This window comes from Lonchura striata, chromosome 28, assembly GCF_046129695.1.
Source record: "Lonchura striata isolate bLonStr1 chromosome 28, bLonStr1.mat, whole genome shotgun sequence".
In the NCBI taxonomy this organism is placed as follows: Eukaryota; Metazoa; Chordata; class Aves; order Passeriformes; family Estrildidae; genus Lonchura; species Lonchura striata.
This window is the reverse complement of record NC_134630.1, coordinates 2,039,602-2,067,423: the sequence shown is the minus strand read 5'-3', so window position 1 is coordinate 2,067,423 and position 27,822 is coordinate 2,039,602. Positions and strand designations below refer to the sequence as shown.

The following is a 27,822-nucleotide window of genomic DNA, read 5'->3' as shown; positions in this document are numbered from 1 at the left end:
CTCCACGCCATTCCCAGTCACACCAGTAGAGGCCCTGTATTGCTCCCAGTCACACCAGTACCATGGCACTGCTCCCAGTCACACCATTGTTGCCCCCATACTGCTCCCAGTCACACCAGTATCACCCCTGCACTGCTCCAGTGACATCAATGCTGTCCCCTTAGTGCTCCCAGTCAAACCAGTAATGTCCCCATGCTACTCCCAGTTGCAGCAATGTTACTCTCACACTGCTCCCAGTCACATCAGCGCTGTCCCCACAGTGCTCCCAGTCACACCAGTACTGGCCCTGTACTGCTCCCAGTCACACCAGTGCTGTTCCCAGCATTTCTCCCACACTCCCAGTCACTCCTGCCCTGCCCACAGCAGTCCCGCAGAGCCCAGAACCCTCACACAGCTCCCAGTCACACCAGTGCTGCCTGTAACAGTCCCATTACCCACGAGGGAATGTCCCAGTCACTCCAGTACATCCACACTGCTCTCAGTGACCTCAATGCCCACCTTAGCAAGAGGATGGTCCCTGTGCTGCCGTTAGGCACCCCAGAATTCCAGTGACACCAGTACATCCTCACTGCTCCAGCAACCCTGGTTATCCAAGTGAGGGATCCCCATGATGCCTGCAGTTGCCAGAGTTCCAGGGATCCCAGTCCGCCGTCACACTGCTCCCAGTCACCCCAATACTCCAGTATGCACCTCGTGGGGAGTGTCAGACTACAGGAGTGAGGGTACAAGGATTGTGGGCACTGGAACCAGTCAGCTGGGAGTCACTGGGACACTGGGATGACTACAGATGTCATAGGGACCCTCTGCTTGGATGGGCACTGGGGTTAGTAGGAGTCATGTGGGGGTACTGGGGTGACTGGGACCTTCTGGGTAATGATGTGCCTGGGGCCATTATGGTCCCCACTGGGGTTGCTGGGGACAGTGTGGGGTCGCTGGGACTCTGGGGTGGTTACTGGAGTCGTGGGACACCCCTGTAGGGTGAATACTGGTGTGACTGAGAGTAGCGTGGGCTTACTTGGGCAGCTGGGAGCTCCTGTTGAGTAGCTACTGTTGTCACTGGGACCAGTATGAACAGTACTGGAGGCACTGAGACCCTCTAGACAAGAGTATTAGGGCCACTGGGACTCTGTGGTGACTACAGACATCGTAGGGATCCCCAGCTGTGTGAATACTGGAGACACTGGGAGCAGACTGGAGGTCGTGGGGGACCTCCCCTTGTGTATTTAATGGGGTCACTGGAACTAGTATGGGCTGTACTGGGGTGACAGGAAGCAGTGTTGGGGGTGTACTGGGATCACTGGGACTCTAGGATAAGTACTGGTGTCATGGGTACCCCCCGCTGGGTGGGTACTGAGATTGAGGGAGCAGTGGAGCAGGGTAGCTGAACCAGTGGCCCAGCCCCGCGGTGGGTACCGAGGTTACTGGGAGCGGTGGGAAGACACTGGAGTCACCGGAATGGGGCGGCGCGCTGGGACGCCGCCATGGCGTTGCCCCTTTAAAGCGCTGCCCACAGAGGGCCATAGGAGCTGCGTCCCCACCTGTTTGTCGTTGCCCCTTTAAGGCGCTGCCCCGTCCACAACACTTCCTCGTCCCCACGCTGGCTGCTGATTGGTCGGGCCGCCAGCAGCGCGCGCGCGCCGCGCCCGCCAGCCCCGATCCCCCTTCCGCCGCTTCCCTCTGACGTAATCTCATCCAGCCAACCCGCGTCTGGCTCCGCTCGGCGAGTCGGCGCCGAGCGGCCAATCGGCGGCGCTGCGGCGGGAGCCTCGTTTGCATAATAATAGAGGGGCGTGGTCAGGTGAGCGGCGGCGGCGGCGGGTCCGGACGGGGGGACCTGTGAGGGGGGAGCCGGGGGGGAGCGAGTGGGGGGATCCTGGGGTGGGATCCTGTGTGTGGGGAATCCTGGGGAGAGCGTGTGGGGGATCCTGGGGTGGGATCCTGTGTGTGGGGAATCCTGGGGTGGGGAGCGTGTGGGGGGATCCTGGGGAGAGCGTGTGGGGGGATCCTGGGGTGGGATCCTGTGTGTGGGGAATCCTGGGGTGGGATCCTGTGTGTGGGGAATCCTGGGGAGAGCGTGTGGGGGGATCCTGGGGTGGGGAGCGTGTGGGGAATCCTGGGGTGGGATCCTGTGTGTGGGGATCCTGGGGTGGGGATCCTGGGGTGGGATCCTGGGGTGAGGAGCGTGTTGGGGGGGATCCTGTGTGTGGGGATCGTGGGGGGGAGCGTGTGGGGGGATCCTGGGGTGGGATCCTGTGTGTGGGGAATCCTGGGGAGAGCGTGTGGGGGGATCCTGGGGTGGGGAATCCTGGGGGGAGCGTGTGAGGGGATCCTGGGGTGGGAGCGTGTGGGGGGATCCTGGGGTGGGGAGTGTGTGGGGGAATCCTGGGGAGAGCGTGTGAGGGAATCCTGGGGTGGGATCCTGTGTGGGGGGATCCTGGGGGGGTATCTTGGGGGGAGAGCATGTGGGGAATCCTCTGGGAGGGGCGTTCCTTGGGGGGCTCCTGTGGGAGGATCCTCTGGGGGGATCCTGTGAGGAATCCTCTGGGAGGGGCGCTCCTGAGGGGAGATCCTGGGGAGGCTCCTGTGGGAAGGGTGTTCCTGGGGGGGCTCCTGCGGGGGAATCCTGTGGGGCATCCTCTGGGAGGGGACCCCTGGGGGGCTCGGCGAGTCGCGGGTTGTGAGGGTGGGTTATCAGGGTGGGTTATGAGGGCGAGCCCACTGGGGCGCTGTGGTGGGACTCCAAGAGGGAGGGCAGGAAGGGGAGGGCCAGTGAGGGGTGCCAGGGGGGGTGAGGGGCGCAGAGTGTTTTGAGAATGAAGCTGTTGGACTGCGATGGGTCTCGGAAAGGGGAGTTCTGCGGGGGAGAGCTCAGGGGTCACTGGGGATCATGCTGAGAAGGGGACCAGGGGAATGAGCCGGTGGGAGCTGCAATGGCACCCCCAGGAAGGGTTGGGTCAGTGGGAGCAGGCTGGAGCTTGTGCCAGGATCCTGGGGGCTAGGGTGGGTGGGGATGCCCATAAGGAGCTGGCTGGGGAGGAAATGCCATTTGGGGAGGGGTCCTGTGATTTCCCCACGAGGGAGACACCTCCGAGGGGGGTTTCAGCAGGGCGACCCCGGTGGGCACCATAGCTTGATGACAGTGCCAACTGTGCTCTGTCCCCAGGGTGCTGACTGAGACTTCTGCCCATGGCCCACAGCACCAAGCAGCCGCCTGCCGCCCTGCTGTAAGTGCCACCACCTGCCACAACCTCCTCTGGCCACCCTGCTGTACATCAGCGCCCTTGGTGAAAGAGCAGCAGAAACTCACCCCCTTCCAAGCCTTGGGGGTGGTCTGTGTGTGCTGAGGAAGGATTGTCCCACTCTGCTCTGCACTGGGGCAGCCTCAGCTCCAGTGCTGGGGGCACTTTGGGCACCACAAGGTCAGAAGGATCCAAAGCTGTTGGAGAGTGTCCCAGGGAGGGACACGGAGCTGGGGAAGGTCTGAGGAGCGGCTGAGGGCACTTGGCTCGTTCAGCTGGAGCACAGGAGATGAGGGGAGGCTCCTCGGGGCTGCAGCTCCTCCCGAGGGGAGGCAGAGGGGCAGGGGCTGAGCTCTGCTCTGGGACAGCTCCTGGAGCCCAGCGAGGGCTGGAGCTGTGCCAGGCCTTGGCATGGAGCTCAGGGAAAGGTTCTTCCCCCCGAGGGTGCTGGCACTGCCCAGGCTCCCCAGGGAATGGTCCCGGCCCCGAGGCTGCCAGAGCTGCAGGAGCGTTTGGACAGCGCTCTCAGGGCTGCTCAGGGTGGGGCTGTTGGGGGGTCTGGGCAGGGACAGGAGCTGGGCTGATGATCCCTGGGGGTCCCTTCCAGCTCAGGATATTCCAGGATTCTGTGATTCTAAGCATATTGGGAGATCAAAACCAGCAAGGGCTGAATTCCTCTGAGATTTGTGCTGTCCTGAGTTGTCCTTGGCCTTCCTGACTGGCAGATGGGGAAGCGCCTCAGAGGTGGAGGGATGTGGATGCCAGAATGAACTGGCTAAAGAGGAATCTTGTCTGAGATTGCTTTTCAAAGCATCCTTAGGCATTAGAGGAATCTGTATCACGAGGCGGGAGGGTGATCCTTTTGGTGCTGGAGGGTATCAGTGTGTTCCTGGCAAACACAGTGATGCTGTGGACATCACTGGGAACATTGCTCTTGGAGCTGATAAAGGCAAAGGCTGGCCATGACCCTACACAACCTCAGAGAGTTCTTTTTCCCCAGGAGCTGGGAGAAGAGATGGTCTCACACCTTTCTGTAAGGTTTTTTGTGAATGTGGGGGTGTTGGCCCACATTCAGGGCACTGGTTGGCCTCTGATCCTGGTGGAAGGACTTGTCCCACTTTTTCTACAAGGGCCACTGCAGTGTCAGGCTCTGTGCTGGGGGCTTACAGAAGGTGCCCCCTAAGTTAACTGCAAGGATGGCTTGTCTGGACGATAAATGGAGAGCAATAGCTTGGGGTCTCTGCAGGGATTGGGGTTTGCTCCAGGTAGATGATATGGCAAACACAGGGGAAATTCCAAGGTACATCCTGAGTAGGCTGGGATCGCTGTGACTTTTGGCACATGTCTGTGCCAGGACTTGTGTTTGGCCCTGGGCTGGTTCCCAAGTCTGGAGACGTGGTTGGAACCCAAGCAAGCATCATTTGGTTATACTTAGGAGCCCTTTGTGGCTCCTCTGATGTGGTGAAACATTTCCAGCAGAGCAGGAGCTGCCTTGAGGACCCTGGGGTGTGAATGGGACAGGGCTGGGGGATGGAGCCAGCTGGAGGAGGTGCCCGGGGGTTAGCGTGCCCCAGGGTGATGCTGTGGTGGGACACAGAGGCTCTACCCACCCAGGGTGCTCAGTAGGGCAGGAAGGCTCTCCCCAAAGCAGCAGCTGATCCATGAAGCCATGGCAGTGACCTGGGGAGAGGGGCTGGGCCCTGCAGTGCTGCTGCTCAAGGTGTCAGGGAGGTGTCACAGACAACACAAACCTGCTGGGGTACTTGTGGCCAGAGCAGCTCAAGCCAGTGCCTTGCCCTCACCCTCTGCCTCCAGGGTTCCTGGGATGTGGATGATGCTTCCAGGTGGTGCCCCTGGCACCACGATCCAAACCCCTGTGGCTCCTGCTCCCTTGTGGAGTCTGCTAGCACACCCCACCAAGGTGTGTCCCAAGCCCAGGTGACAGGCAGGGATGTGATTGTCAATGTTCCCTGACCCCAAGAGCCAGCCCCCATCCAAATGTCCCTGACGAGTCCCAGGGCTGTCACCAGACTTCAGGGCAGCTTTAGTGTGCAGGGCTGCCCTGCTCACAGTGCTCCCCTCATGGGAAGAAGGGCTCCATGGCCAGTGCAGGGTTTGGGGCTGTGTGACTCAGGGGGTGCGAGGTCATGCTGCTGGGGCACATGTCGTTGTTGGTCCCCGTGGTGTCCCGGCCCTCTCTGACAGTGCTCTGGTTGCAGACATGCCACGGGCAAGGCTCAGCATGGGAACTTCCTGGTGGCCATCAAACAGGAGAAGGGAGAGTCAGCACGGGTGGGCGGCGAGAAGCCGGAGGAGGAGGTGAGTCCCAGAGCCCGTGTCCCATCTCACACCATCCCTGGGAGTGGGGCCCAAGGTGCCTGGCCTGGGGCTGCCCCTGCCCCTCCACCTGCCCTGCAGCAGCCCAATGAGTCAGTGGCTGTTGCCATGGGCCAGGGAGGGGCTCAGACTTTGCCTTGAGGGCTGTGTGGCCCAGGTGGGCCTAGGGGCTGCTCCTGTGTCCCACCGATGCAATGGCTCTGATCCCTGATGGGCTGTCCCTTCCCCATGGGTGCCAGCCGGTGAAGAAGAGGGGCTGGCCCAAGGGCAAGAAGAGGAAGAAGATCCTTCCCAATGGCCCCAAAGCCCCCGTGACAGGCTACGTGCGCTTCCTGAATGAGCGGCGTGAGCAGATTCGCACGCAGCATCCCGACCTGCCCTTCCCAGAGATCACAAAGATGCTGGGAGCAGAGTGGAGCAAACTGCAGCTCTCAGAGAAGCAGGTACTGGCCCCCAGTGGAGACCCCCAGGGCTGGGCAGCTCCAGAGCCTGCTCCCCCAAACCCCTGAGCTTGCTTGAAGAAAGGTGCTGGGCCCAGTACTGGGGAGTGGGAGCTGGGCAGGGAGAGGTCAGCAGCTCCCGGCAGGCTGGGTTGGGTCAGGCTGAGGCCCCTCTGTGACCCACCACAGCGGTACCTGGACGAGGCAGAGCGAGAGAAGCAGCAGTACATGAAGGAGCTGCGGGAATACCAGCAGTCAGAGGCCTACAAAATGTGCACGGAGAAGATCCAGGAGAAAAAGATCAAAAAAGGTGGGTTGTGGGAGCAATGGCTTCAGAATCCAGCCAGGTGCTGCCAGAACCTTTTGGGGACGCGAGGCTGGGCCCTGGGGTGACCTCCTTCCTCCCCTGCAGAGGATGGTGCGGTGGCCGTGAACACCCTACTCAACGGGCACCCACACAAGGTAAGGCACTGTCTGGTCTACCTGTGTGTGGGGAAACTGAGGCACTCGCACTGCTGGGCTGGCTGCAGTTGTGGGTGGGCAGAGGGAGTTCTAAGTCTGCGAGTCCCTGGTTCCTGGAGGGGTGGGAGGCACAGCACAGCTGTCCTCCGTCCTCACTTGCCAGACAGGGCCAGGCCTCACCCTGTCCCAATGCCCTCATCAGCCCGACCCCAAGGTGTTGGGGTCCTCTCTGGTGGGCTCAGCCCTGCCCAACCCCTCCCTCTTGTCTCAGGCTGGTGAGTGCAGCGACACCTTCTCCACCTTCGATGTGCCCATCTTCACCGAGGAGTTCTTGGACCAAAACAAGGGTAGGGGCTGTGGAGGGTCCTTGGGAAGCCTCTGTGGAGGGACAAGGTCCTGGCTGGAGCCTGGGCGTTGGTGACACAGAGCTGCTTGGAAGAGCTGTGTGTGGGCCTGGCTTTGGGTTTGGGATGAGGGGGTTGTCCAGGGTCTGTCCCCATGGACACGGTGCTGTCCTGCAGCCCGGGAGGCCGAGCTGCGGCGCCTGCGCAAGATGAACACGGAGTTCGAGGAGCAGAATGCCATCCTGCAGAAGCACACGGAGAGCATGAACTGCGCCAAGGAGAAGCTGGAGCAGGAGCTGGTGCAGGAGGAGCGGCAGACCCTGGCCCTGCAGCAGCAGCTCCAGTCCGTGCGGCAGGCCCTCACTGCCAGCTTCGCCTCCCTCCCCATTCCCGGTGAGTTGGGGGCAACTGTGGAGCCCCCCAGCTGCTGGGACCCCTGCCTGGGCAGAGGGGCACTGAGGGGCCCCCCATCCCATGCAGGGCAGCACTGTCGAGCAGTGGGGTGGTGATAAGTGCCCATCTGCTGCTGGGGTGGGATCCTGCAGCACTTGGGAAGCTGTCCGAGAAGCCCAGGGATGTGACAGCCAGCTGGCTTTCCTGTCCTGGGATAGGGCAGGCTGGGATTCTTCCTTCTCTGGAGCCACACACAGCTGCACCCCACATTGGCCCAAATCCTTGTGTTCCTGGGCTTGTGCCACTGCAGGAGATGGCATCTGGTGCTGGGATCCTTTCTGCAGTCCCCAGCGCATGAGCAGGTTGGGCTGGGGCCCTGCTGGCCCTGCTCACTGGGCTGTCACCTCACAGGCACTGGGGAGACCCCCACGCTGAGCACCCTGGACTTCTACATGGCCAAACTGCACAGTGCCATTGAGAGCAACCCGCTGCAGCATGAGCCGCTGGTGCTGCGTGTCAAGGAGATCCTGTCCCGGATTGCCAGGTGAGTGCAGGGCTGGGGCCGTGGCACAGGTGTTGCCAGGGCACTGCAGGGCTGAGCTCCAGCTGGTGGCGATGGGAGCTGAGCAGGAGAGGTGTGGACAGAGATGGGCAGAGATGGTGCAGCTGCTCCAGGGAGCTGTGGGAGAGGGAAGCCCAAGTCCCTGAATTCAGGAGGTGTCTCCGTGTCCAAAGGTGCTGATCTGTTGTAGCAAGCCCAGGGAAGCCCACAGAGATGCTCCACGAAGGGGCTGGATCCCCTCTGCTCTGAAGCCAGTCTGGGAGAGCTGGGGGTGCTCCCCTGGAGAGGAGAAGCTCCAGGGAGAGCTCAGAGCCCCTGGCAGGGCCTGAAGGGGCTCCAGGAGAGCTGGAGAGGGACTGGGGACAAGGATGGAGGGACAGGACACAGGGAATGGCTCCCAGTGCCAGAGGGCAGGGCTGGATGGGAGATTGGGCAGGAATTGTTCCCTGGCAGGGTGGGCAGGCCCTGGCACAGGGTGCCCACCCTGGATCCCTGGCAGTGCCCAAGGCCAGGTTGGACAGGACTTGGAGCAGCCTGGGACAGTGGAAGGTGTCCTTGCCATGGCAGAGGGAGGAGCTGGATGAGCTTTAGGACTCCTTCCAATCCAAACCATTGTAGGATGCTGTGACTCAGCTGTGCTTTTCTCCCTTCTCAGTGAACACTTGTGAGAGGACCAGTCCTTCCAGACCCCGGACCTGGCTGGGCCCTGGGCCTGTCCCTTGGAGCTCACTCAAGGGACAGTCTCTGCAGGGGCTCTGGCTGCTCCCCCTGCCCCTTGCACCTTCCTGCAGCCAGGACCCCCAGCCCTGACCGCCTGAGCCACGGCTGCACAAACTCCAGGGACCTTGAGCTTCAGGGGACAAGTGGTGACAGGGCTGAGAGCCCAGCTGGGGCAGTGCTGAGAGAGGGTCAGCATTGGTGTGAGCACTCCTGGTTTTCCCCTGGGTCCCCCAGCCCTGCCTTGCCAGCCAGGGGCTCCCTGAAGCCTGACTGAGGCAGGGAGGCTTTGGTGGGTTTTGGCCTGGAGTGAACACACTCCTTTAGGGTGAACTGGGGCTGTGGGGAATTGTGGGTGACCGAGACCCCTTTGGTGCTGGTGCTGCCTCCTGTCCCCTGGCCAGCTTGGGAGCCCCTTGGTCCCATCCCAGCAAGGGCATGAGGGCAGCTCCTTTCCACCACCTGCCTCAGCTTTTATTTGATGGGTGCCTTCAGTCCCTGCCCCTGTCACCCTTCTTCTCTTCCATATCTGGGACCAGGCAGTGAGCTTCTGAAAGCAATAAAACTCTTTAGGCCAGAGGGGAGCTGGAACGGTGGCCCCCTCCTGGGGAAGGGAGCAGAGGAGAGCTGGGACTGACCCCCCTCCCATAGTGGGGACCCCTGGAAGAGGGGAGCTGGGACCCACCTTGTCCTAGGGTGGGGACTCCTGTAGCAGGGGAGTTGTGACCCACCCTTTCCTGCTTGCATGGACCCTGGGTGTGCTGCACTGGCTTTTGCCTCCTGCCCCTTTTGCCTGAGCCCCCCTGCTCTTGTGGGACCACTGTGCTGGCAACCGGGGTCAGGCTTTGTGTCCCCGGGACTGCCTGTCATTAATCTCAGACTGTAATTAGAGAGTGTCTTATTTTCTTACTTAGCACTACATGGGCCTGGCCCTGGCCCTGGGTCTGACGGGGACTGGGGTGTTCCCACCCCTCCCTCGCTTGCCGGGCCTGCGCTGTGCATCTGCCATTTGCCATCTCCTGCTGCCGCTGGGCTGGGGATGGAGGTGGGAGCAAATAAATGTGGGAGAAAACCGCTCTGGTCCCTTTGTGTTTGTGCTCAGTGGGAGCTCTGGAGCTGATCCTGGGCTTGATTGTTGGGGTGGTTCTGTGGGTGACAGCCCTGAGCCCGTCACTGCAGCCCCCAGCTCCAGCTGGGGAGGAGGTGATGGTGCTGGCTCGGCGCCTGGGCTCTTCCTACGTGGCAGAGCTCACCCGATCCCCTCGGGTGACCTGCGCCACCGGCTCAGGTTCCCGGCTGCGGGGATCACCTTACGGCCGGCGGGGAGCCAGCCCCATCCATAATTCAGCAGCGCCGCAGGGATGCAGCGGGCGGGCAGGCACGGCCGGCAGCCCCCCGAGGGCGGCCCCATGGAGAACGGCGTGGGGCAGGAGCCGGGGACCCCCGAGCCGCCCGGCCCCGCAGCCCCCCGGGCTTCCCGTGCCCGGCCCAGGCTGGTGTTCCACACGCAGCTGGCCCACGGCAGCCCCACGGGGCGCATCGAGGGCTTCACCAACGTCAAGGAGCTCTACGCCAAAATCGCCGAGGTCTTCAATATCTCGCCTACCGAGGTGAGGGGCTGTGGCCTGGGGCGGGATCTTCATGCCCCAGGCAGGGACACCCACCCTGAGGCACTGTCTGTGGCCTGTGCTCCCCCGAGTCCCCAGATGCTTGCAAATGTAGCCGCCAAAATTTTCTGGAAGAGTGTTATGGCCTCAGGGTTGTATTGGCTCTTCTGGGGAGGGCTTGGGGGCTCTGTGCTTCACTTTCCCCCCAGCATGTGGGCAGGGAGCTGTGGCTGCCAGTCCCTGTCTGATTCCAGCTGCCCGGAGCTGGGGGAAGGTGCACAGGGATGAGGCAGTGCAGGGTCCCCACAGGCTGGGGGTCGCTGGGCCCCTCTATTCTAGCAGTGCCCAGATCTGACTGAATCCCCCTGAACTGGCTGTGGCTCCCCTGACACCTCTTGCCCTACTGGGGCATCCCCAGTCCCTGCTGATGGGGTTCCCCGGGGCAGATCCTCTTCTGCACGCTCAACACGCACAAAGTGGACATGCAGAAGCTGCTGGGGGGACAGATTGGCCTGGAGGATTTCATCTTCGCCCACGTCCGGGGTGAGACCAAGGAGGTGGAGGTGACCAAGACAGAGGACGCTCTTGGCCTCACCATCACAGACAACGGTGCTGGCTACGCCTTCATCAAGGTGAACCCCCAGGGAGCAACCCGTGGCTGGGGCAGCCCTGGGCACTGTGGCCCTGCAGGTGACATCTCCTGTGCATCTCTTTCCTGGCACCAGGCTCCTCCCTGACTCCCCACATCAGTCCTTCCCTGGGTCCACCCTGGTCCTGGGGATCTTCCCTGCCATGGGGATGTTTGGAAGGGCTTCGCTGCCTGACCTGGCTACCGAAGGGCGTGGGACCACTGAGGTGGTTGTGTGTGGGTTGGGATGGGGGCTGTGTCTGACTGTCCCCTTGTGCTGCGTGGTCGCTGTGTCCCTGTCCCACCGTGGTCCCCAGAGGATCAAGGAGGGGAGCATCATCAACCGGCTGCAGACAGTGTGTGTGGGGGACAGCATCGAGGCCATCAACGACCACACCATTGTGGGCTGCCGGCACTACGAGGTGGCCCGGATGCTGCGGGAGCTGCCGCGGGCTCAGCCCTTCACCCTCCGCCTGGTCCAGCCGAAAAAGGCCTTTGGTGAGTTGGGAAGGTCTCTCTGCTCTTGCCCTGGGGACCCTGGGATTGTCCCCCAGGCCCTGCAGCCCCTCCCCAGTGACTGAGTGCCTCCCAGGGTTTACTGCCCCCTCTGTGTACCCCTCTGGACCCCCACTATGTGTGTGTACACCACTGCCCTGGGGCACCCACATGGGGACCCCCACACCTGCCCACCCCTTGGGCACCCCCTTGCTCTGTGAGCATTGCCCAGAGCATCCATGAACACCCCATAACCACGAGCATCCCCCGCCCTGCACCCCTGGGTGCCCCTGACACCCCACCCTGTCCCACACACGGCTCACTCTGCAGTGCCCCTGGGCAGCAGGGGGATGGCCGGGCAGTGAGCAGCGAGGGGCAGGGGGTGCCCGGTCCTGCCTGTGCCTCACCCCCCGCCCCGGGGCACAGACATGATTGGGCAGCGGACACGGACAGGCAAATCCCCAGGCGAAGGCAGAGTGGCCAGCGGGAAGGAAACGCTGCGGCTGCGGACACAGGGTCCAGCCGTGCTGGAGGAGGGGGTAAGGCCCACCCGAGTCCCCCATCCCGAGCCTGTGGTGGCTCACCCTGTGCCAGGGTGGAGATAAGCATCCCCCTGCCCCTGGGTGCTCCATGCGCTGCCCGGCACTCACCCCCGGGTGCCTCGCCCCCAGCCCAGCCCCTCCGAGGAAGAGGATGCCCGGCGGGTGGATGATCTGCTGGAGAGTTACATGGGCATCCGAGACAGTGAGCTGGGTGAGGAGGGGGCCCAGACCCTCACCTGTAACTGACCCTGCCCCTACCCCTACCACTGACCTGCCCCTGTCCTGACCCTCACCCCAACCCTGCCCCAGCCCCTGCGCTGACCCAGCTCCTGCCCCCAGACCCTGACTCAGCCCCTGCTCCTGTCCCAGCCCCTCCCACTGGCCCTGACCTCCCTCTTCTCCCCAACAGCCTCGACGATGGTGGAGGCTGCCAAGGGCAGCCCCAGCGTGGCCCAGCTTGCCCAGGGGCTAGACTCGGTGCTGGGCGAGTTCGCCTTCCCCCCGGAGTTCGTGGCTGAGGTGTGGGCAGCCGTCTGCCACCCCAAGGGGGATAAGAAGTAGCTGGGTCACTTTTGTCCTCTCCTCATGCCCCCACCTCTTCCCCACCCCATCTGGGACTGAGGTGCTGATGGGGGTCCCCATCCTGTCCCCCACACCCTCCTGATCAGCACCTAGATCTGTCCCCTTGGCTTGGGGGGCAGAAGGCACCCAACCCACCCACCTTCCTGAGGATCCTCCTTGCACATCACCCAGTGTGGTGGGCAGCGGCTGTGGCTTATTAAAGGAGAGACTGGAGGAGAAGGGCTGTTGCTCTGATTGTCAGCAGGGTGGGTTCCTCCCAGGTACCCTCCCTGGGGCCCCTGATGGTCACCCCCAGCGGGCACCAAGAGCTGCACGAGCTGTGCTTTATTTGGGAGAGGGAGGGGGATGCAGCCCTGTGCCCTCTGACAGCCCCTTGGCTGTCGGGCTTGTGAGGAGGGAAGCCCCTGGGTGCGGGTAATGAGGATCCCCTGTGGGTGTGGGATGGGGCATGGCCATGTCCCCCTGCTCAGCGCCCGTCCCCAGGGTGCTACTGCAGGACAGAGCCAGCGGTGAGCTTGCGGGGCAGGGAGGGGCTGAGGGAGACGATGGAGGGCCGGGGGGGCAGCCGGGGGTACACACGCTGCAGCACGGCCCGGCGGAACAGGATGTACACCCAGGGGTCCAGGATCTGGTTCCAGGTGACCATGCGGATGTAGATCAGCAGCATCTCCTGCGTGTCCGTGGGCAGCACCTGCGCCTGGCCAGGCAAGTGCTGTAGGACCGTCTGGACAATGAAGATCTGGAGGGAGAAGGGGACAAAAATGACAGTGGAGGATCCATGAGCTGCTCCAGGATGGGGAAGTGATGAAGGTCGAGGCACAGAGTCCCTTGGAGGAGTCTGCCCCAGTCTGGGGCACTGCTCTGCCTGTCACCAGGGGCCAACTCAGGGTGTAGAGAGGTGGCAGGGGAGGTCTTACCAAGGGGACACCCCCAGACCTGGGACCTCCCTAGCAGGGACATGGAGGGGACACAATGAAAGCTGGCACCTCACTGTGAAGGGTGGGGGACACCAAGGCCCAGGAGGGACATTGGAGGGAGGTAGGGGGAACACACCAAGACTGAGACCCAACAAGGTGGAACAGGTGACACAAAGACCCTCACAAGGAGGAACGGGGGACATAAAGAACATAAAGACCCAGGAGGGACACGGAGGGGTGGTGATGGGGCACGCCAGGACAGAGGCCTCACCAGAAGGGGCATCCAGCAGATGGTGGCGATGATCATGATGCCCACGAGCTGCACCATCATCTCCACCTCACTGTCACGGCGCCGCTGCACCGACTCGCGGTCGTGGTAGACGCGGCAGAGCGTGACCACGCTGACGGTGTTGAGGACGAAGGAGAGCAGCACGGAGAGGATGCCCAGCAGTGCGAAGAGCAGGCAGAAGATGACGTTGCCAGTGTCGGGCAGGAGGGTGAGGAAGCACCAGGAGCCCGGGAACTGCAGCGTGTAGCGCCCCAGGCCGAACACCGGCAGCAGTCCCAGCAAGCAGGAGAAGCCCCACACCAGCCCCACGATGGCCCAGGCGCGGCGCTTGGAGAGGCTGGTGGAGCGGGAGAAGGGGCGGTTGATGCCCAAGAAGCGCTCCCCGGCCATGGTGGCTCCCAGCAGCAGCGGGCACTGCCCGAAGAAGACCATGGAGAAGCCAAGGAAGTTGCAGAGGTGGCAGCCAGGGTCGACCTTGGCCCAGGAGAACTTGGTGAAGTGGTAGGGGATGATGACCGAGGCTGTCACCAGCAGCCCCATGAAGTCTGTGACCACCAGCCCACAGAGGAAGATGAGGAAGGAGGAGCGGGCCTGGCTGGAGAGCTTGCGGGAGGAGCTGACCAGGACACAGAGGGCAAAGAGGTTGGAACAGAGGCCGATGAGGCCGAAGGTTGTGGAGAACCAGGGTGAAGTGATGCTGTTCTGTGTGCCGGCACGGCCATCGCTGGCATTGAACACACCGAAGCACGAGTCTGCCTGCCTGGCCGTGCTGCTGTTGGGGGGCTCCATGTCTCACACCCCCTCCTGCTCCTTCCAGCAGCCTCAGGCACCCACCTGGCTCTGCTCCATGGCAGGAGCCCCCCGCTGCTGCCAGCACCAATCCCACCTCGCCCTGTGGGGGGAACAGAGGGAATTTAGGGCTGCTCCCTATGGCCAAGCCCACCCATCATCCATCCTGAGCCTGCACATACGGGGTCCTCCAGGGTCTGCGGAGAGGGACACCAGGGTGGGACCACAGCCCATGGAGAGGGACACCAGGGTGGGACCTGGCTCGTGCTGTCCCCAGGCACAGCTGCAGAGGGTGCCAAGGGCTGCAGCCCCACAGCTGCTGGGATTAACTGTCCCGGGCCAGAAGCCACGTGGGGCTGCAGCCATGAGGCTGAGTCCCCACAGCGGGTGCTGGGGGAAACTCAGCTTTGACAGCCTGGCTCCCTCCTGCCCCAGGGGGACATAGCCAGAGATCCCTGGGCCATCACCCTCCATCATGCTGGGGGACACAGTCTGAAGGTGCAGAGTGGCTGCACCATGGCACGATCCTGACACTCTGCCTGTCCCTGTGTGTAAACCCCTGGCTCATTGTGAAGATGTCCCATTCCTCCAGTGTGCTGGGGAAACCTGAGGTACAGCTTCAAACCTGTGCTGCAACCCTGGCACCATATCCAAACCATAGCCAATGAGGGTGACAGACCTGCTCTGCTTTCCTGGCACCCCTCAGATTGGGAGCTGTGGGTTTGTCACCAGGACAGTGGCTGTGACAGGGATGGCCATGGTGATGGACAGCCCAGTCAGCATCACTCTGCCTCACTTGGGCTGGGAATCATCTGGAAATCATAGACTCGTGGAATATCCTGTGCTGGAAGGGATCCCAAGGTTCATCAAGTCCAACTCTGGGTCCTACGTGGCCCTTCATTGCAAATTAGTCCAGTTGCAAATGGGATGATGTGGGACAGGACAGAGATCTGGCAACGGTGGGGACTGGATACTCTGGGGCACAGACTCCCACAGGGACCACACCCCCCCTCTTCTCCTGGGAGCCAGTTCTCCAGGCTGTGGATGCTCTTACCACCCCACTTCCCCCAGCCCACCCTCCTGGCTGACACGGTCCTCAGCCCAGTGGCCCCAGTAGAACGCCCAGTGAGATGCCCTACCCCAGCACGTCACCCCTGCAAAGCCCCCATGCAGTGCTCCTCTCTCGTGCAGGGTGGCACTGCCACCTGTCCTCTGTCCCTCATTGAAGTTAAACCTCACCCCAGCTCTGATCGTGGCTCTTTGTCCATCACTGGCCCGGCTCTGGGTCCCCACGCCCTGTGCCCCACCCAGACACCCCTCACTGCCAGCCCCGCTCCGGCCCCTGGTGCGAGGGTGGCCGCAGGGTTGGGAGCCCCGGCACGCACCCGAGGCACGCGCCGATCCCACAGCCCGGGTGGGCTGGGATGGGGCCAGGCATTGCAACACCCCCTGGGCCTCATCCCGGTGACACGGGGGACGAGGGCGCCGGCCGTGCCCCGGACCGGCCGTGCCCCGGACCGGCAGCCCAGGCAGCGGGGAAAGGGCCCGGCACGGTGGCGGCGGCTCGGCCCCGTCCCTCTCCTGTCCTGCGTGGGGGGCTGGCGGCGCTTGGTGGTGAATCACCGTGAGGGTGGGCCCGGCTTTTTCCATGAGCCAAGAGCGAAAACTCGCTGCTGTTTGTTCTCACTGGTCCCCGAGGGACCGCGTCAGCCCCAGAGGCGTCGGCCCTGCAGACACGTGCTGAGGCCTCAGCGTGACATTCTAAGACCCTAAGGAGCCACCAGCCTTTCCCATGTCCTCTGAGAGGTGACAAAGTCACCCCTGCCCCACAGCGATGCCACGCGAGTGCCTGGTGTGCCAGTCCCACTCCAGTTGTCCCTTGCCATGTACCTGCCCACACTGTTCAGGGACTGTCCCCAGACATGTGCCCCGTGTCCCAGGGGGCTCCCTCGGCTCACTGGGCTTCAAGAGTCCCTGGGGCGACGCTGCCCTGCTGTCCCTGTCAGCTGGGTGCTCACAGCCACAGGCTGCTCCTGGCTGTCCCTGGCTCACTGTGGCAGGGTATGACCCCTCCCTACCGTGTCCAGTGGTGGGGGGGGTCTCCTTGCAGAGGTACCGTGGCCAGGCAAGGAGGCAGCAGCCCCAGAAGCTCCAAATCCCACCATTACCTACATCCCCTCCCTGTCCTCCCTTCACCTCCTGACACGAGCACAGCCTGGACCCCACTGCAGCCTGGACAGGGACCCCGGGGCTCAGAGGACTCTGAGCTGGGCCCAGGGGCTGAGCAGCTGGGACCCCTGTGCAGAGCTGCCTCAGCTGGGCACCACATTTAGAGAAAATCTAATATTTACAAAGGGCCACTCAGCAGCTGCAGGGCTGGGAGCGAGGGAACCTCTGCTGTGCCAGGACACACCAGTGCTGCCTCCAGGAAGGGGCTCGTGTGGGGGTGGGGGGTCGCCCCCTGCCATTCCCCCCATCACAGGGGGATGCAGGAGGACGGACACGTGGGGACAGCAGAGTCCAGGGACTGCCCCCACTGACCCCCTGTGCTCGGGTATGGGGTTCTGGACCCATCAAAATGGACATGCCATGGGAGCAAGGGTTTGGCAAGGGGTGCTGGGGTAAAATTCCAGAGGAAGGGAGCTAGCTCTGAAATGTTCTATTGGAGGCTGTGAGGCACTGGCAGTGGGGTGGGGGGGGCTCCTGGCAGCACCGCAGGTTTGGGTCCTGCTGCAGATGCACCAAGGCTGCCCTGCCTCTGCTGGGCACTGCTTCCTGCCCTGGCCACATCCGAGGGGAGTGAGGGAAAGGCAGATGGGGAGTGTGGGAAGCTGCTCCTTATCAGCTTCTGCCCCAGCCCACTGCTTCCCCAGGCTTCCCCAGGCAGGACTGGGCATGGGGTCTGGAGAGGGCTTGCAACATCACGCTGGGGTGGGGGCTGGGAGAGGCACCACACACCTGCAAAGGGACCCCCAAAGCAGACAGCAGTGACTCCCCCACACCCCATGCTACCCTCGACCCGGGGTCTGCCCCTGGTGCTTAGCCACAGGGCAGCCGTGCAGCGATGCTGCAGGGTGTTTGCATTTATCCCTTGTGTGGCCACTCTGCTTGCTGGAGCTCTCCAGGACAATGACCTTCCTTCATGATCTCTTCTGTCTCCACAGCCTGAAGCCCCTAGTGCAGGTGGTCCCATGGGACACTGTGTCACCTGTCAGGGATGGGTGTGGTCCCACTGCCACCTCCCTCCAGCCTGGGGCTCTGGGGGATCAAATCAGGTCGAGTTCATCAGCTAGGACAGGAAAGGCCATGGAGATGAGGCAGGGCTGAGTGTTCCTTCCTGGACCCACAACCATCACTAGGATCTGCTCCTGAAGAAGTTGGCCTCGTCTCTGCCAGGGAGATCCCTAGAACACCCAGGCCAGAGGACATTTCAGGCATGATAACTGTCCTCGCCGGGGTTTTCCCTGTCCCTGCTGTGGCCCAGGGCAGAGGTCTCCAGCCTCTCGTCTGACTGAGAAACCACTGGCACCGTCCCCATTACAATCTCCAGGGCCCCGGAGCCGGGCAGGCGGGAGGATCAACCCGAGTGCCCTGGAGTGCAGAAGCTGGGGCTCGGCAGCCCTGGGGACCAGAGCCCCCCGTCCCGCGGCTGCCTCCGCCCGCAGCGTCGCGGCATCTCGAGAGCTTCAAGGCTGCTGGGCCGCCCGCCCCGACAGCCCGAAATAGACCCTTCCTTTCCCGACCCTTTCCTGAGCCTTTCCTCCTCCTTCTCCGGCTCTTCCCAGAGGAGCCAGCGGCACATGGGGGCGGGGGGGGAACCCGAGCCCGTCCCGGCGGGAGAGCCCCGACAGCAAATCCTGGTTCCGACGGGACGCTCAAGATATTCCTGTCACGGACCCTCGGTCCCGGGGACAGACAGACAGCGGGGGGAGCGGGGACACCATGTCTCCGTCTCCCTCTATGGGGTCTCCGCTTCCCCTCCCTCGAAACGCCCCGGATCCTCGGGGCTGTGCGCGAAGCCGGCGGCGGAGCCCCGGGAGCCTTGGGAGCCGCTGGAGACCCGACCGTCCTACACAGCCCCACGAGCCCCGCACAGCCGCTCCGCCCGTCCCAGCCCGGCGGTCTGTCCGCCCGTCCCCGTCTCTGTCCGTCCATCCCAGCCTTCCGGCCTCTTTGTCCGTTGGCCCCGCATCTCTCGCTCCCCTCCAACGCCTCCCTCCCCGCACAGACCCGAGCCCTACCTCGCTGCCGGCGGGACCCACCCGGCTCGGCTGGGCTCGGCTCAGCCCGGCTGGGCTCGGCTCAGCCCGGCTCGGCTCAGCCCGGCTCGGCTCAGCCCGGCTGGGCTCGGCTCAGCCCGGCTCGGCTCAGCCCGTCTCGGCTCAGCCCGGCTGGGCTCAGCCCGGCTCGGCTCAGCCCGGCTCGGCTCGGCTCCGCCGCGGGGCGGGGGAAGGCCGGGCTCGCCGCGCCCCCCGGAACCGGCCCCGTCCCTCTCCGCTCCCTCCCTGCTCGGGTCGGGCCTTCAGGCGGGGGTGGCCCCCGGCCCCATCGCCCCCGGTCCGGGCAGCGCCCCGGGGACCCGGCAGCGTCCCTCCGGTGCAGCCCCCGCGGGGCCGGTGCCCAGAGCCCCCCTGGCGGAGGCAGCCGCGGCTGGGTCCGTTCGGGGCTGCGCTCCCGCCCCGTTACTCACTTGTTTACCCGAGCCAGTCCCTGCCCGGGCGGGCTTGAGGCGGGCGCTCCGGCCGTGCCGCTCCCCCAGCGGGACCCGCACCGCGGTGGGGTCCCACAGAGGCGGCGTCCCCGCCGAGCCCCGCAGCGACCCCGGGACCCGAGAGGGGAGAGGCAGCTGCGGCTCCGGCGCTGGGGGGAGGTCCCAGGGTGCTCCCGCAGCCCCGGCCGTCCCTGCCCTGGGGGGATTCGCCTCCCGGGGGTTTTCCCAGCCCGGCAGCTCCGAGCTCGGGATGTCGCTGCGCTGTCCAAACCCGAGACCAGCAGCGGTGGCACGTCCCCAGGCAGCGTTCCCTCCCCCGGTCTCAGGACGCGATAGCCTCGGGGGCTGCTCCTCGTGCTCCGCCGAGGAGGGCACAGCTCGGCTCTGGCCTCGGCGCTGGAGCGCCGGAGTCCGCGGGACATCCCGTCAAGGCGAGCAAGGGGCACAGCGGCTCGGCGCTCAGGTGAGTGCCCAGGCAGGTTTCCCCAGCACCGGCTCGGCACTGAGGATGCAGAGCGCAGCATCCCGCCAGGTTTGGAGCAAAGACGGTCGCGGCGAAAGCCCCGGTGGAAGGCAGGGCCAGCCCGCAGGCTCGGGCGCCGCTGCTGTCCCAGCTGGGGCCGGGGTGTGCCCGGGAGCAGCTGAGCCCATCACGGATGATGGGACACGGGGCAGCTCCACCGCCCGCCCCGCCCGGGCGTGGCCCGGCCGAGCCGCTGTGTCCTCGGCACAGCTCAGGGAGATGTGGACTAGGAGGAGCACTGAGAGCAGCCAGGTCAGGGAAAAGCCGTCAGGGGCTTCAGCCGAACACAGACGCTGATCTGGCCCTGGCACATGCCCAGGGGCTGCAGCAGCTCTCGGGGCCCAGGTTCCTGTGCCTGCTCAGTGACCCCCATGCAGTCAGACATGCAGGGAAACGCCGTGCCTTGAAGAGGATAATATGGACCCTGTTCTGGCTGGAGATACAGTGGGACGTTGTTGGGAGAGTTCTCCCACCTCTGCGTGTGCCCAGGAGGGAAAGAGAAGGGCTATGGGAAGGGAGGCTTTGCCTGGCAGCTGAACAGGGAGGGCACCAATCACCAGCTTTGGGGTTTGGGTTTTTTTCCCCGTTTCCTCCTCCCTGGCCAGGCCTTCACTCACTTCCTGTGCTGAGCCCTGAAACCCCCCTGCACAGGCAGCAGCTGGAAATAACTGCCAGGAAGGAGAGGCCAGGGAACGTGTCCGGCGCAGCTGCTGGCCCTGGGGATGTCTGGCAGGATGGGAGGCGGTACCCATGTGCAGGACCAAGGCAGTTGGGGTCCCCCACCCCCATCTGCAGGCAGGCCAAGCCCCACAAGTGTGGGTGACCAGGGCAGGAATGGAAGCCTCCTGAGCACCAGCTCCCACGGTGGCTCTGCAGCTGGATCCCGCCCGCAGAGCCAGGACAAGGCAACACCCCTGAGCCATGGGGCAGCCCCCAAGGGCTTGGAGAGCCCTGCACAGCAGGCTTGGCTCTGCCCTAGTGCTGGGGAACCAGGACAGCCCCCTAAGTCCCTGCACCATGGGCCTGTACTGGGAGGGGCTGGATGCAGGTAGGAAATGGCCTCTTGGTGAAGCCAGGGCAGAGGCTTCCTGCACCCCCAGGCACTACTCACCAGCACCTCATCCTGCCTGCCTGAATGGGCATACCCTGGGCTTAGGAGGCTTGTGGGGAATGGAGCCATGTGGGGTGATCCCAGAGGAATGTAGCTGTGCCCATGGTCATCATCTGGTGGGACCAACACCAGCCAGTCCCACCTCAATGCTGAAGTGTCCCTAAGGTGACAAAACCTGTCTCAACATCAATAGAGGCCCTTGGGAACCCCTACTTCATCAACAGGATACTGGAGAGTGCAACTGCTTCTTGTCCAGGGCAGGGAGAGCCTCACAGGCATCGTGTGGGAGGGACTGCAGGCTCTGGAATCCGGATTTTCCCCTGTAAGGAAATATCCCAAGCAGCATCCCTCTCTCTGCTCCACCAGAGCAGCACTAAAGGCTCCCATGCCCCAGCCAGGACTGAGAGATGTGGCACTGCTCCCAGGCTGGGGAAGGCAGATCCCAGGGGACGACGTGCCAGGAATGGGGCCTGGGGGAGGGTGAGGGGGCCCTCTATGAAGCAGGACACAGGGCAGTGCTGAGCTGGTGCAGTCAAGGGCCCTGTGACTCCAGCTGGGAAGCAGCAGCTGGACTGGTCTGGCACTGAAAAGGGGAAAGTGTTGGGAGTGGGAGGAGGCTGGAGAAGGGCAAGGAGCACATGTGGGGATGGGGTAACAGCCCCAGAGACACAGGGGTGAGGACACCCAGCCCAAGCACTACCCAGGGGAGCTCCCCATGCTGGCCCGGTATAGTACTGGCTGGTGATGTCAGGCAGGAGCAATGGGGATGCCCATGCCCAGGATCTCATGGCTAAAACAACCCTTATTTTATTTACACCAAAGACTCACGGTCCTTCATGATAAATGCAAAGACAGAGAAAAGCCTCAGGAACATGGCCAGTGCTGGGCCAGGCCTTGGGGCCATGCATAGAACAGTGTCTGTGCCGTGGGACGAGAGCTCCTGCCCGCCCCTGCCAGGAGTCCGAGGGCGCCGAGGCCTCACCGGCGGTACCGGTAACGCTTGAAGTGGAACCAGAGCTGGAAGATGCCATTGGCAAACTGGCAGCGGAAGCCGTGGCGGTGGGAGTACTCCCACTCCCTGTTGACAATCTTGAAGGCGATGTCCTCATAGGGTGGCCCGGCATGGAAGCGCAGGATGGCAAAGTCCTTGTTGTCCTGGCAGGCCTCCAGGAAGTACTCGGGCGTCGAGCGCTTGTCAATGAGGTCGGGGTAGAAGATGTTGAACTTATAGCCCTGCACGATCTTGGGGGGAGGGTTGTCAAAGTCGTAGTGGGTCTGGTTGTACTTGTTCCACTCGAAGCCTGTGTGCACACGGTTGAAGAAGCGGGGCTTGCGGGGCCGGTACTTGTCAGCCCACAGATAGGCCTTGCCCGTGAGCGGCATCTCCACGCTGAACTGCGCCTCGTCCGCGCCCATGCCCTCCTTGGCCTTGCGGAAGAAGATGTCGTCGGTGCTCTCGGAAGCGTCACCTATAGGGGAGGAGAGGTGACATCAGGTTCTGCAGTGCCAGCCAGGCCTGGGCTGTGAGACACTGCTCCAAGGCATGTAGAGAAGGAGATGCTGTGCAGAGGATGCAGAACTGGATACAGGAATGCACGGGCTGCCCTGCAGGCTCTGAGCAGAATTGTGCTGGAAAACTCAACCAAAACACCCCTCCTGCCTGTCTGCACCCAAACATCTTGGCGGTAGTGAGGCAGGTCCCCCAGGGAGCACCAGCAGCCTGAACACCATCTCCGGGCTCCTGCCCAGGCCACAGTGCCCTTTGCTCCAGCACCCCTCTGCCAGGTCAGCTCTGGGTGCCTGACCCAGATGAAGTTCTTGCCCTTTCCTGAGGGCAGTGTCCCCTCCAGTCCTGCACCCCGAATCTCTGCATGTCCCCCATGCTGGGCAGGCTGCAAAGGTGGCGGGTGCAGGGCCTGCCCTGGGGCTCACCTGTCACCTGGAGCTGCTGGCGCAGGAGCAGCAGCCGGTGCGTGTCCTCCTCGGCCTCCAGCACGTGGGCATCGAAGGGCAGCTCGCTGGGGCCCAGCAGCCGGGGGCTGTACTTGCCCGCGTCGTAGTCATCCAGGCTCTGCTGGATCAGATCCTCCTCCATCAGCACAGCCTCCCCCTCTGCCTCTCCTTTGGCCTCTGTGTCCTGCTCTGCCTCTGGCTCTGAGGATGGCCCTGGCTGTGCCTCAAGGCTCTCCTCGGGATCCAGCCTGCATGGAAGGGAGAAGAGAGGACTGGGACGGGGATGGTACCCTCGTTGGCTGCTCACCTGAGCTCTGCCTGGGGAAGGGCGAGGGCACAGGACTGCCTTTGTGCCCAGGGACAGGCCCAGGAGTTTGCTCACCTGTCACTGGGGGAAGCTGGCTCCCGCTTGATGATGGGGAAGAGCGGTTCGCTCTCCACACCCTGCTCCTGCTTCAGCTTGTACAACTTCTGACGCAGCACGTCCTGGTGCCGCTCCCGCAGCCTGAGGAGGAGAGGAGCTGTTGGGTCCCAGCCAGCAGAACCACCTCACTCCCACTGCCAAAAGCTTTGACACCCACCTCCATGGGCAGAAGCCTGTTGGGCTTGGATGGCTTTGGGCTGAAAAAGCCCCAGTTCAGTTCTCTTGGAGACCTCACTAAACATCACCGCTGCATAACGGACTGGGTGTCCCACCCTGCTCCCCTCTTGGAAATCAGCCATCTCAGAGAAGGCAGAACACCCTCCCCCATTCCCCCCTCCAACTGGGTTTATGCCTCCCCAGCTCTGCCCACGGCAGTGTCTGCACTGCCCCCACTCTCTGCTCTCACCTGGCCCGAGCCATGTAAGCCTTCAGCTGCTGCAGGAGGCTCTCCCAGTACCCGATGTCCAGGTTGGGCCCTCCTGCCCGGATCTTGCTCTCAATGCCCTGGTACAGGGCTTGCAGCTGGTTGTACGTCTTCCCCTTGAACACGGACTGCACGTCTGAGCTGACCGAGGCATTGACGCCATCCCGACGCTCCCCTGGACAGGTGAGGGCAGCCGGTCGGGCTCGGGGCTCTCAGCTGCGCTCACCCCGGTTCTCTGACAGCAGCCAGCGCACCCTGGCCAGGGACAGCTCCACAGCCTCCATCCAGCAGGTCCAAGAGAGCCCCTCTGAGCCTGAGCACACACAGTGCCCTACGTGACCCACCCCTCACCCCGACACCCACACCAGGCTCTGCTCTCCTGCTCACCTGGTCCTCCTTTCCCGGAGGCCTCCAGCTTGCGGAGCTTGGCGATCTCATCCTCCGTGATGATGGTCATGTCCCTCCAGAAGTCCACGTTCTTTCCTTGCTCCAGCTCCATGTACACCTGCAGGCAGAAGACACATCAGGCACCTGCTCCACACCAGGGACAGGAGAGCAGAGCTAGTAGAGAAGCTCTGAGCCCAGGCAGAAGGGCAGCAGAGCAGGCACCTGGATGTCCTCCACCAGGTCCTCCATGTCGGACACGGTCAAGCCGTTGAGGAAGGTGTAGGGTTCGTGCATCTCCACCGCCAGGTCATCGTCCTCTGCGCTGATGTACTTGGCCAGAAGATCAATGGGTTTTGCCCTCCCATCCCGAATCCGGATCTTGGACCTGGCGAAGGTGCAGGAACAGAGGGACATGGGGGACACTGAGCAGTGCCATCCTCTGCTCCCTGCCAGGCCTGGCTCTGAGCAGGTGCACACCTACCGCAGCTTGGCCTGCTGCAAGTGGAAGTTGTCCTCCTGCTCTTCCCAGGTTTTGAAGTGCTCAGCCTCCTTCTCCCGCTGCAGCATCTCCAGCTCCTGCTCCCGCATGGCTTTTTCCCGCTCCCGCTCCAGGCGCAGCTGCTTCACCTGCCCAGGGTGACAGAGCTGTGAGGCCACTGCGGGTGGGTGCCTGTGCAGGCACCACCGGCACCTGCTCCAGGACACAGCCATGCCATGAGCCATCCCTGAGTTGCCTTGGCTCCTGCCAGCCCTGTGGGAGACAGGGGACACAGGCACAGCTGAGTGCCTCAGTGTCATGACCTGGCACTGTCTTCCTCAGCACCTCCTGAGCTCCTGGGCTCAAACCTAAGGCAAGAAGTTTCTCATCCTGGAACAGCAGGAGCCAGGGTTCTATGACTCCCACAATCCTACAGACTAGACACACACAGGAGAAGAAAATGGGGACTTCCCAGTGAGAGCTAGTGTTGCAGATGATAGATAAATATAATTGTTCATAAATAATACATCTAGGATGAGAACAGTTCTCCCAGCTAGCTGGATGACAGCCCTGCCTTTAGATGAGTCCTGGGGTGAAACGGACTGTTCCATCCCACCCCCAAAAGATGTATGGCTCATCCCACACCTCTGTACCCTCCCCTAAAACATCAGTGTCTGTAACCCCATTGGATATGCCTCATCCCAACCCACCTCAAAGCTCTCCTGATAAGGGGTCTCTGAGGGGCCACGCGCCCTCTTGGAACCTCTTCCCCCATCTTGGAACTTCCTCCCCTCCTGGAACCTCCTTCCCTCCCTTGGAGCTTCCCCTCTCCCAAACCCTCCTTTTGTCTCTCTCCTCCCCCACCCTCTCAGGCCCAGCCACGTGCTGTGTCTGGGAGCACGAGGCAGGACCCTCCTGCACCCCCAATAAACCTCTTTCCCCAAGAGCAAACTTCAGAGATCTCTGCCTCCTTTCACCCACACCATGCCGGAGCGTGGCATTTTCCTCAAACCAGGCTGTAAACAGGGTTCTCAGTGACATGGAAAAGAACATCTTATCCCACCTTCTGCAGCTCCAGACGATTGTCCTCCTGGATTCGCTTGTTCCTCTCCTTCAGGTCCTTCTCATCCAGATGGCTGATGCCTTTCTTTTCCAGTGCCTTAAACAGAATAACCGAGGGAAGCTGTGAAAGGACCCAAGGACCAACACAGCCCCTCACTGGCCAGCAACTGCTACTCCCTTCACCCATTTCTGCTGCTCGAGTGAGGTCTGATCCTGTTGAAAGTCTCTAAATCACTCAAATGCTGCTCCTGAAGCCCCTCAGCAAACCCAGGCTCAGCCCATATAGCCCACCTGGCTTGGTGAGGTGAGTGCCAGCACAACAGCATCACGGTGTCATGAGGGAAGGTACCTTAAAGGTCATCTTGTTCTACCTCCTGCCATGGCAGGGACACCTCCCACTGTCCCAGGCTGCTCCAAAACCCATCCAGCCTGGCCTTGGGCACTGCCAGGGATCCAGGGGCAGCCACAGCTGCTCTGGGCACCCTGTGCCAGGGCCTGCCCACCCTGCCAGGGAACAATTCCTGCCCAATCTCCCATCCAGCCCTGCCCTCTGGCAGTGGGAGCCATTCGCTGTGTCCTGTCCCTCCAGGTCCTTGTCAAGTTCTTCTCCTGCTCTCCTGGGGCCTCTGTAGCCACTGGAAGGAGCTCTAAGGTCTTCCCAGAGCCTTCTCTTCTCCTTAACCCTGAACACCCCCAGCTCTCTGCCATTCCTACAGCAGAAGTGCAGCATTCCCGTGACCATTGTCATGTCCCTGACTCAATAAATGTCACCCAGCACTCAGCCTGCAGCTCCCAGACCCTCTCCTGCCCTTGACCCATCTTATCTCACCGCCCTGGATACAGACCCCACCTGAGGCACAGATCCCCCTGCCTCCCCCTGCCTGTTCCATTTGGCTGCAGGGCCAGGGCAGAGCTCACCTTGCTCCAGATGAAGGTGCCCAGCAGGTTGTTGTCCCCGAAGGGATTGTCCGTGTTGGTGTAGCCCATGTACTCCTCACCCCAGCCCATCTTCTCCCGCTTCTTTCTCTCCTTGGCTTCCTTTTTGGCCAGCCTCCGTGCCCGCTTCTCCTCGGGCGTTTCCAGGGCCTTCATCAGAGCCGCCTGTTTCTTCTTCTCCTCCCTCAGCCTCAGCCGCTCCTGCAGGCTCAGCTGCTGCCCCGGCTCCTCCCGGGGCCGCGGCGGGGAGGGGGAGCTGACGGAGGACACGGAGGACTTGGATCCATCTCTCCTGCGGCGCCGCTCCCGGCTCCGCGCTGCCCTGTCCCGCCCGCGCTCCGGGCTGGAGCCGGAGGAGCGGCCCCGGGACCGGGAGCGCTGTTTCCTCCGGTCCTTACGGTGGCGGTCCCGGCTGCGGCTTCTTTTCTTCTTTTTCCATTTCTGTCTCTCATCGCCGGAGTCCGAGCTGGGGGGGCACAGCCGGCCTTCAGCGGGAGGAGGGCACGGAGCGTCTCCCGCCGCAGGCGAGGCCGGCCCGGCACCGGCGCCACCGGCAGCGCCGGGACAGCGAGCGGCACCCGCGGCCCGGCCCTGCCCGCCCCGGGTCCCTCCCCGCGACCGGCGGGCCCGAGCCGCCCCTCGCGGCCCCACCGGGCCCGGCGGTGCGGGCGGCGCCGGGAGGGGCCCCGCTGCCCCGGCCCGCTCCCTCCCCACAGCCGCTCGGGGCCAGGCGCGCACTCACCCCGAGCTCGGCTCCCGGCGTCGGCCCCGGCTCCGGCTGCGGTGTCGCCGCCCGTGGCTCCCAGAGCGCGAGCGCCCGCGATCCCGCTCCCGGTCCCGTTCCTTTTCCCTTTCCCGGTCCCGCTCCTTTTCCCGGTCCCTTTCCCGCTCCCGGTCCCGCTCGGAGCGGCCGCCCCGGCCCGGGCTGCGCGGCCCGGAGCCCATCGGCAGCGGCGGCCCCGCCCCGGGGCCTCGCGGGGCCTCAGCTCACCGGGCTGCCCCGCCGCCCGCCTGCGCCCGCCCCGCCCCAGCAGCGGCCCCGGCGCACACAGGCGGGCGGCGGGCAGCCCCGCGCCGGGGGCGGGGCCTGTCCCGATCCCCGCCCTGCCCGGGCCGGGCGCGCCCGCGGCGGAGAGACCGGGACAGAGCGGCACGGAGCTGTGTGCCGGGAACGCTGCACTGGAGCGGCACGGAGCTGTGTGCCGTGTGCCGGGAACGCTGCACCGGAGCGGCACGGAGCTGTGTGCTGGGAACGCTGCACCGGAGCGGCACGGAGCTGTGTGCTCGGCACAGAGCAGCGCTGGGAACGCTGCACCGGAGCGGGTACAGAGCTCTGGCAAAGGGGCTTCCCGGAGGAGGAGGGGAAAAACCCTCAAAACCACCGAGGAAAGAAAAACGGCGCCCAGGCCTCGAGCCCCCGGAGCACAGATGGGGTCACACCCCAACATCGGCGTCCCCGCCTTTCGGCAC

At 63.5% G+C, this 27,822-nt stretch overlaps 4 protein-coding genes across 6 annotated transcripts; 2 read left to right on the top strand and 2 right to left on the bottom strand.

The window, feature by feature from the left end:
* The first annotated feature begins 1,805 nt into the window (after positions 1–1,805).
* Positions 1,806–9,570, top strand: HMG20B (high mobility group 20B). 2 transcript variants are annotated; one of them, XM_021528297.2, is made up of 10 exons: positions 1,806–1,836; positions 3,164–3,224; positions 5,459–5,558; positions 5,816–6,019; positions 6,206–6,326; positions 6,429–6,478; positions 6,750–6,825; positions 7,000–7,215; positions 7,627–7,759; positions 8,433–9,570. In XM_021528297.2, exons 2-10 carry the CDS (start codon positions 3,187–3,189, stop codon positions 8,443–8,445), a joined length of 951 nt encoding a protein of 316 aa, XP_021383972.1. In that variant the 5' UTR covers positions 1,806–1,836; positions 3,164–3,186; the 3' UTR covers positions 8,446–9,570. The 2 variants fall into 2 exon arrangements, with proteins under 2 accessions (XP_021383972.1, XP_077644898.1); XM_077788772.1 differs by lacking the exon at positions 8,433–9,570 and having other exon boundaries at positions 7,627–8,054.
* A 285-nt stretch (positions 9,571–9,855) lies between these two features.
* GIPC3 (GIPC PDZ domain containing family member 3) lies at positions 9,856–12,557 on the top strand. Its single transcript, XM_021528275.3, has 6 exons — positions 9,856–10,104; positions 10,548–10,733; positions 11,047–11,227; positions 11,651–11,763; positions 11,896–11,977; positions 12,176–12,557. The coding sequence occupies exons 1-6, from the start codon at positions 9,856–9,858 to the stop codon at positions 12,325–12,327; spliced, it is 963 nt and encodes a 320-aa protein (XP_021383950.1). The 3' UTR covers positions 12,328–12,557.
* Positions 12,558–12,657: 100 nt separating this feature from the next.
* Positions 12,658–14,358, bottom strand: TBXA2R (thromboxane A2 receptor). The gene is made up of 2 exons (XM_021528274.3): positions 13,537–14,358; positions 12,658–13,087 (listed from the first exon to the last, which is right to left on the bottom strand). The coding sequence occupies exons 1-2, from the start codon at positions 14,341–14,343 to the stop codon at positions 12,836–12,838; spliced, it is 1,059 nt and encodes a 352-aa protein (XP_021383949.2). The 5' UTR covers positions 14,344–14,358; the 3' UTR covers positions 12,658–12,835.
* Positions 14,359–21,472: 7,114 nt separating this feature from the next.
* Positions 21,473–27,315, bottom strand: CACTIN (cactin, spliceosome C complex subunit). 2 transcript variants are annotated; one of them, XM_021528295.2, is made up of 10 exons: positions 27,095–27,315; positions 26,335–26,818; positions 25,418–25,513; positions 24,358–24,503; positions 24,099–24,261; positions 23,877–23,994; positions 23,472–23,664; positions 23,024–23,146; positions 22,621–22,913; positions 21,473–22,157 (listed from the first exon to the last, which is right to left on the bottom strand). In XM_021528295.2, exons 1-10 carry the CDS (start codon positions 27,295–27,297, stop codon positions 21,667–21,669), a joined length of 2,310 nt encoding a protein of 769 aa, XP_021383970.1. In that variant the 5' UTR covers positions 27,298–27,315; the 3' UTR covers positions 21,473–21,666. The 2 variants fall into 2 exon arrangements, with proteins under 2 accessions (XP_021383970.1, XP_021383971.1); XM_021528296.2 differs by having other exon boundaries at positions 22,621–22,889.
* Positions 27,316–27,822: the final 507 nt, after the last annotated feature.

Coding starts and splice junctions, on each gene's coding strand:
- CACTIN (XM_021528295.2), bottom strand. CDS start 27,297: ATGGGCTCCGGGCCGCGCAGCCCGGGCCGGGGCGGCCGCTCCGAGCGG. Junction 24,262..24,357: donor TTGCAGCAGGCCAAGCTGCG/GTAGGTGTGCAC, acceptor CACCTTCGCCAG/GTCCAAGATCCGGATTCGGG. Junction 22,158..22,620: donor CCAGCAGCTCCAGGTGACAG/GTGAGCCCCAGG, acceptor CCTCCCCTATAG/GTGACGCTTCCGAGAGCACC.
- GIPC3 (XM_021528275.3), top strand. CDS start 9,856: ATGCAGCGGGCGGGCAGGCACGGCCGGCAGCCCCCCGAGGGCGGCCCC. Junction 11,228..11,650: donor CCAGCCGAAAAAGGCCTTTG/GTGAGTTGGGAA, acceptor CCCGGGGCACAG/ACATGATTGGGCAGCGGACA. Junction 11,978..12,175: donor CATCCGAGACAGTGAGCTGG/GTGAGGAGGGGG, acceptor TCTCCCCAACAG/CCTCGACGATGGTGGAGGCT.
- TBXA2R (XM_021528274.3), bottom strand. CDS start 14,343: ATGGAGCCCCCCAACAGCAGCACGGCCAGGCAGGCAGACTCGTGCTTC. Junction 13,088..13,536: donor TCTGCTGGATGCCCCTTCTG/GTGAGGCCTCTG, acceptor TTCTCCCTCCAG/ATCTTCATTGTCCAGACGGT.
- HMG20B (XM_021528297.2), top strand. CDS start 3,187: ATGGCCCACAGCACCAAGCAGCCGCCTGCCGCCCTGCT. Junction 6,826..6,999: donor GTTCTTGGACCAAAACAAGG/GTAGGGGCTGTG, acceptor GCTGTCCTGCAG/CCCGGGAGGCCGAGCTGCGG. Junction 7,216..7,626: donor CGCCTCCCTCCCCATTCCCG/GTGAGTTGGGGG, acceptor GTCACCTCACAG/GCACTGGGGAGACCCCCACG.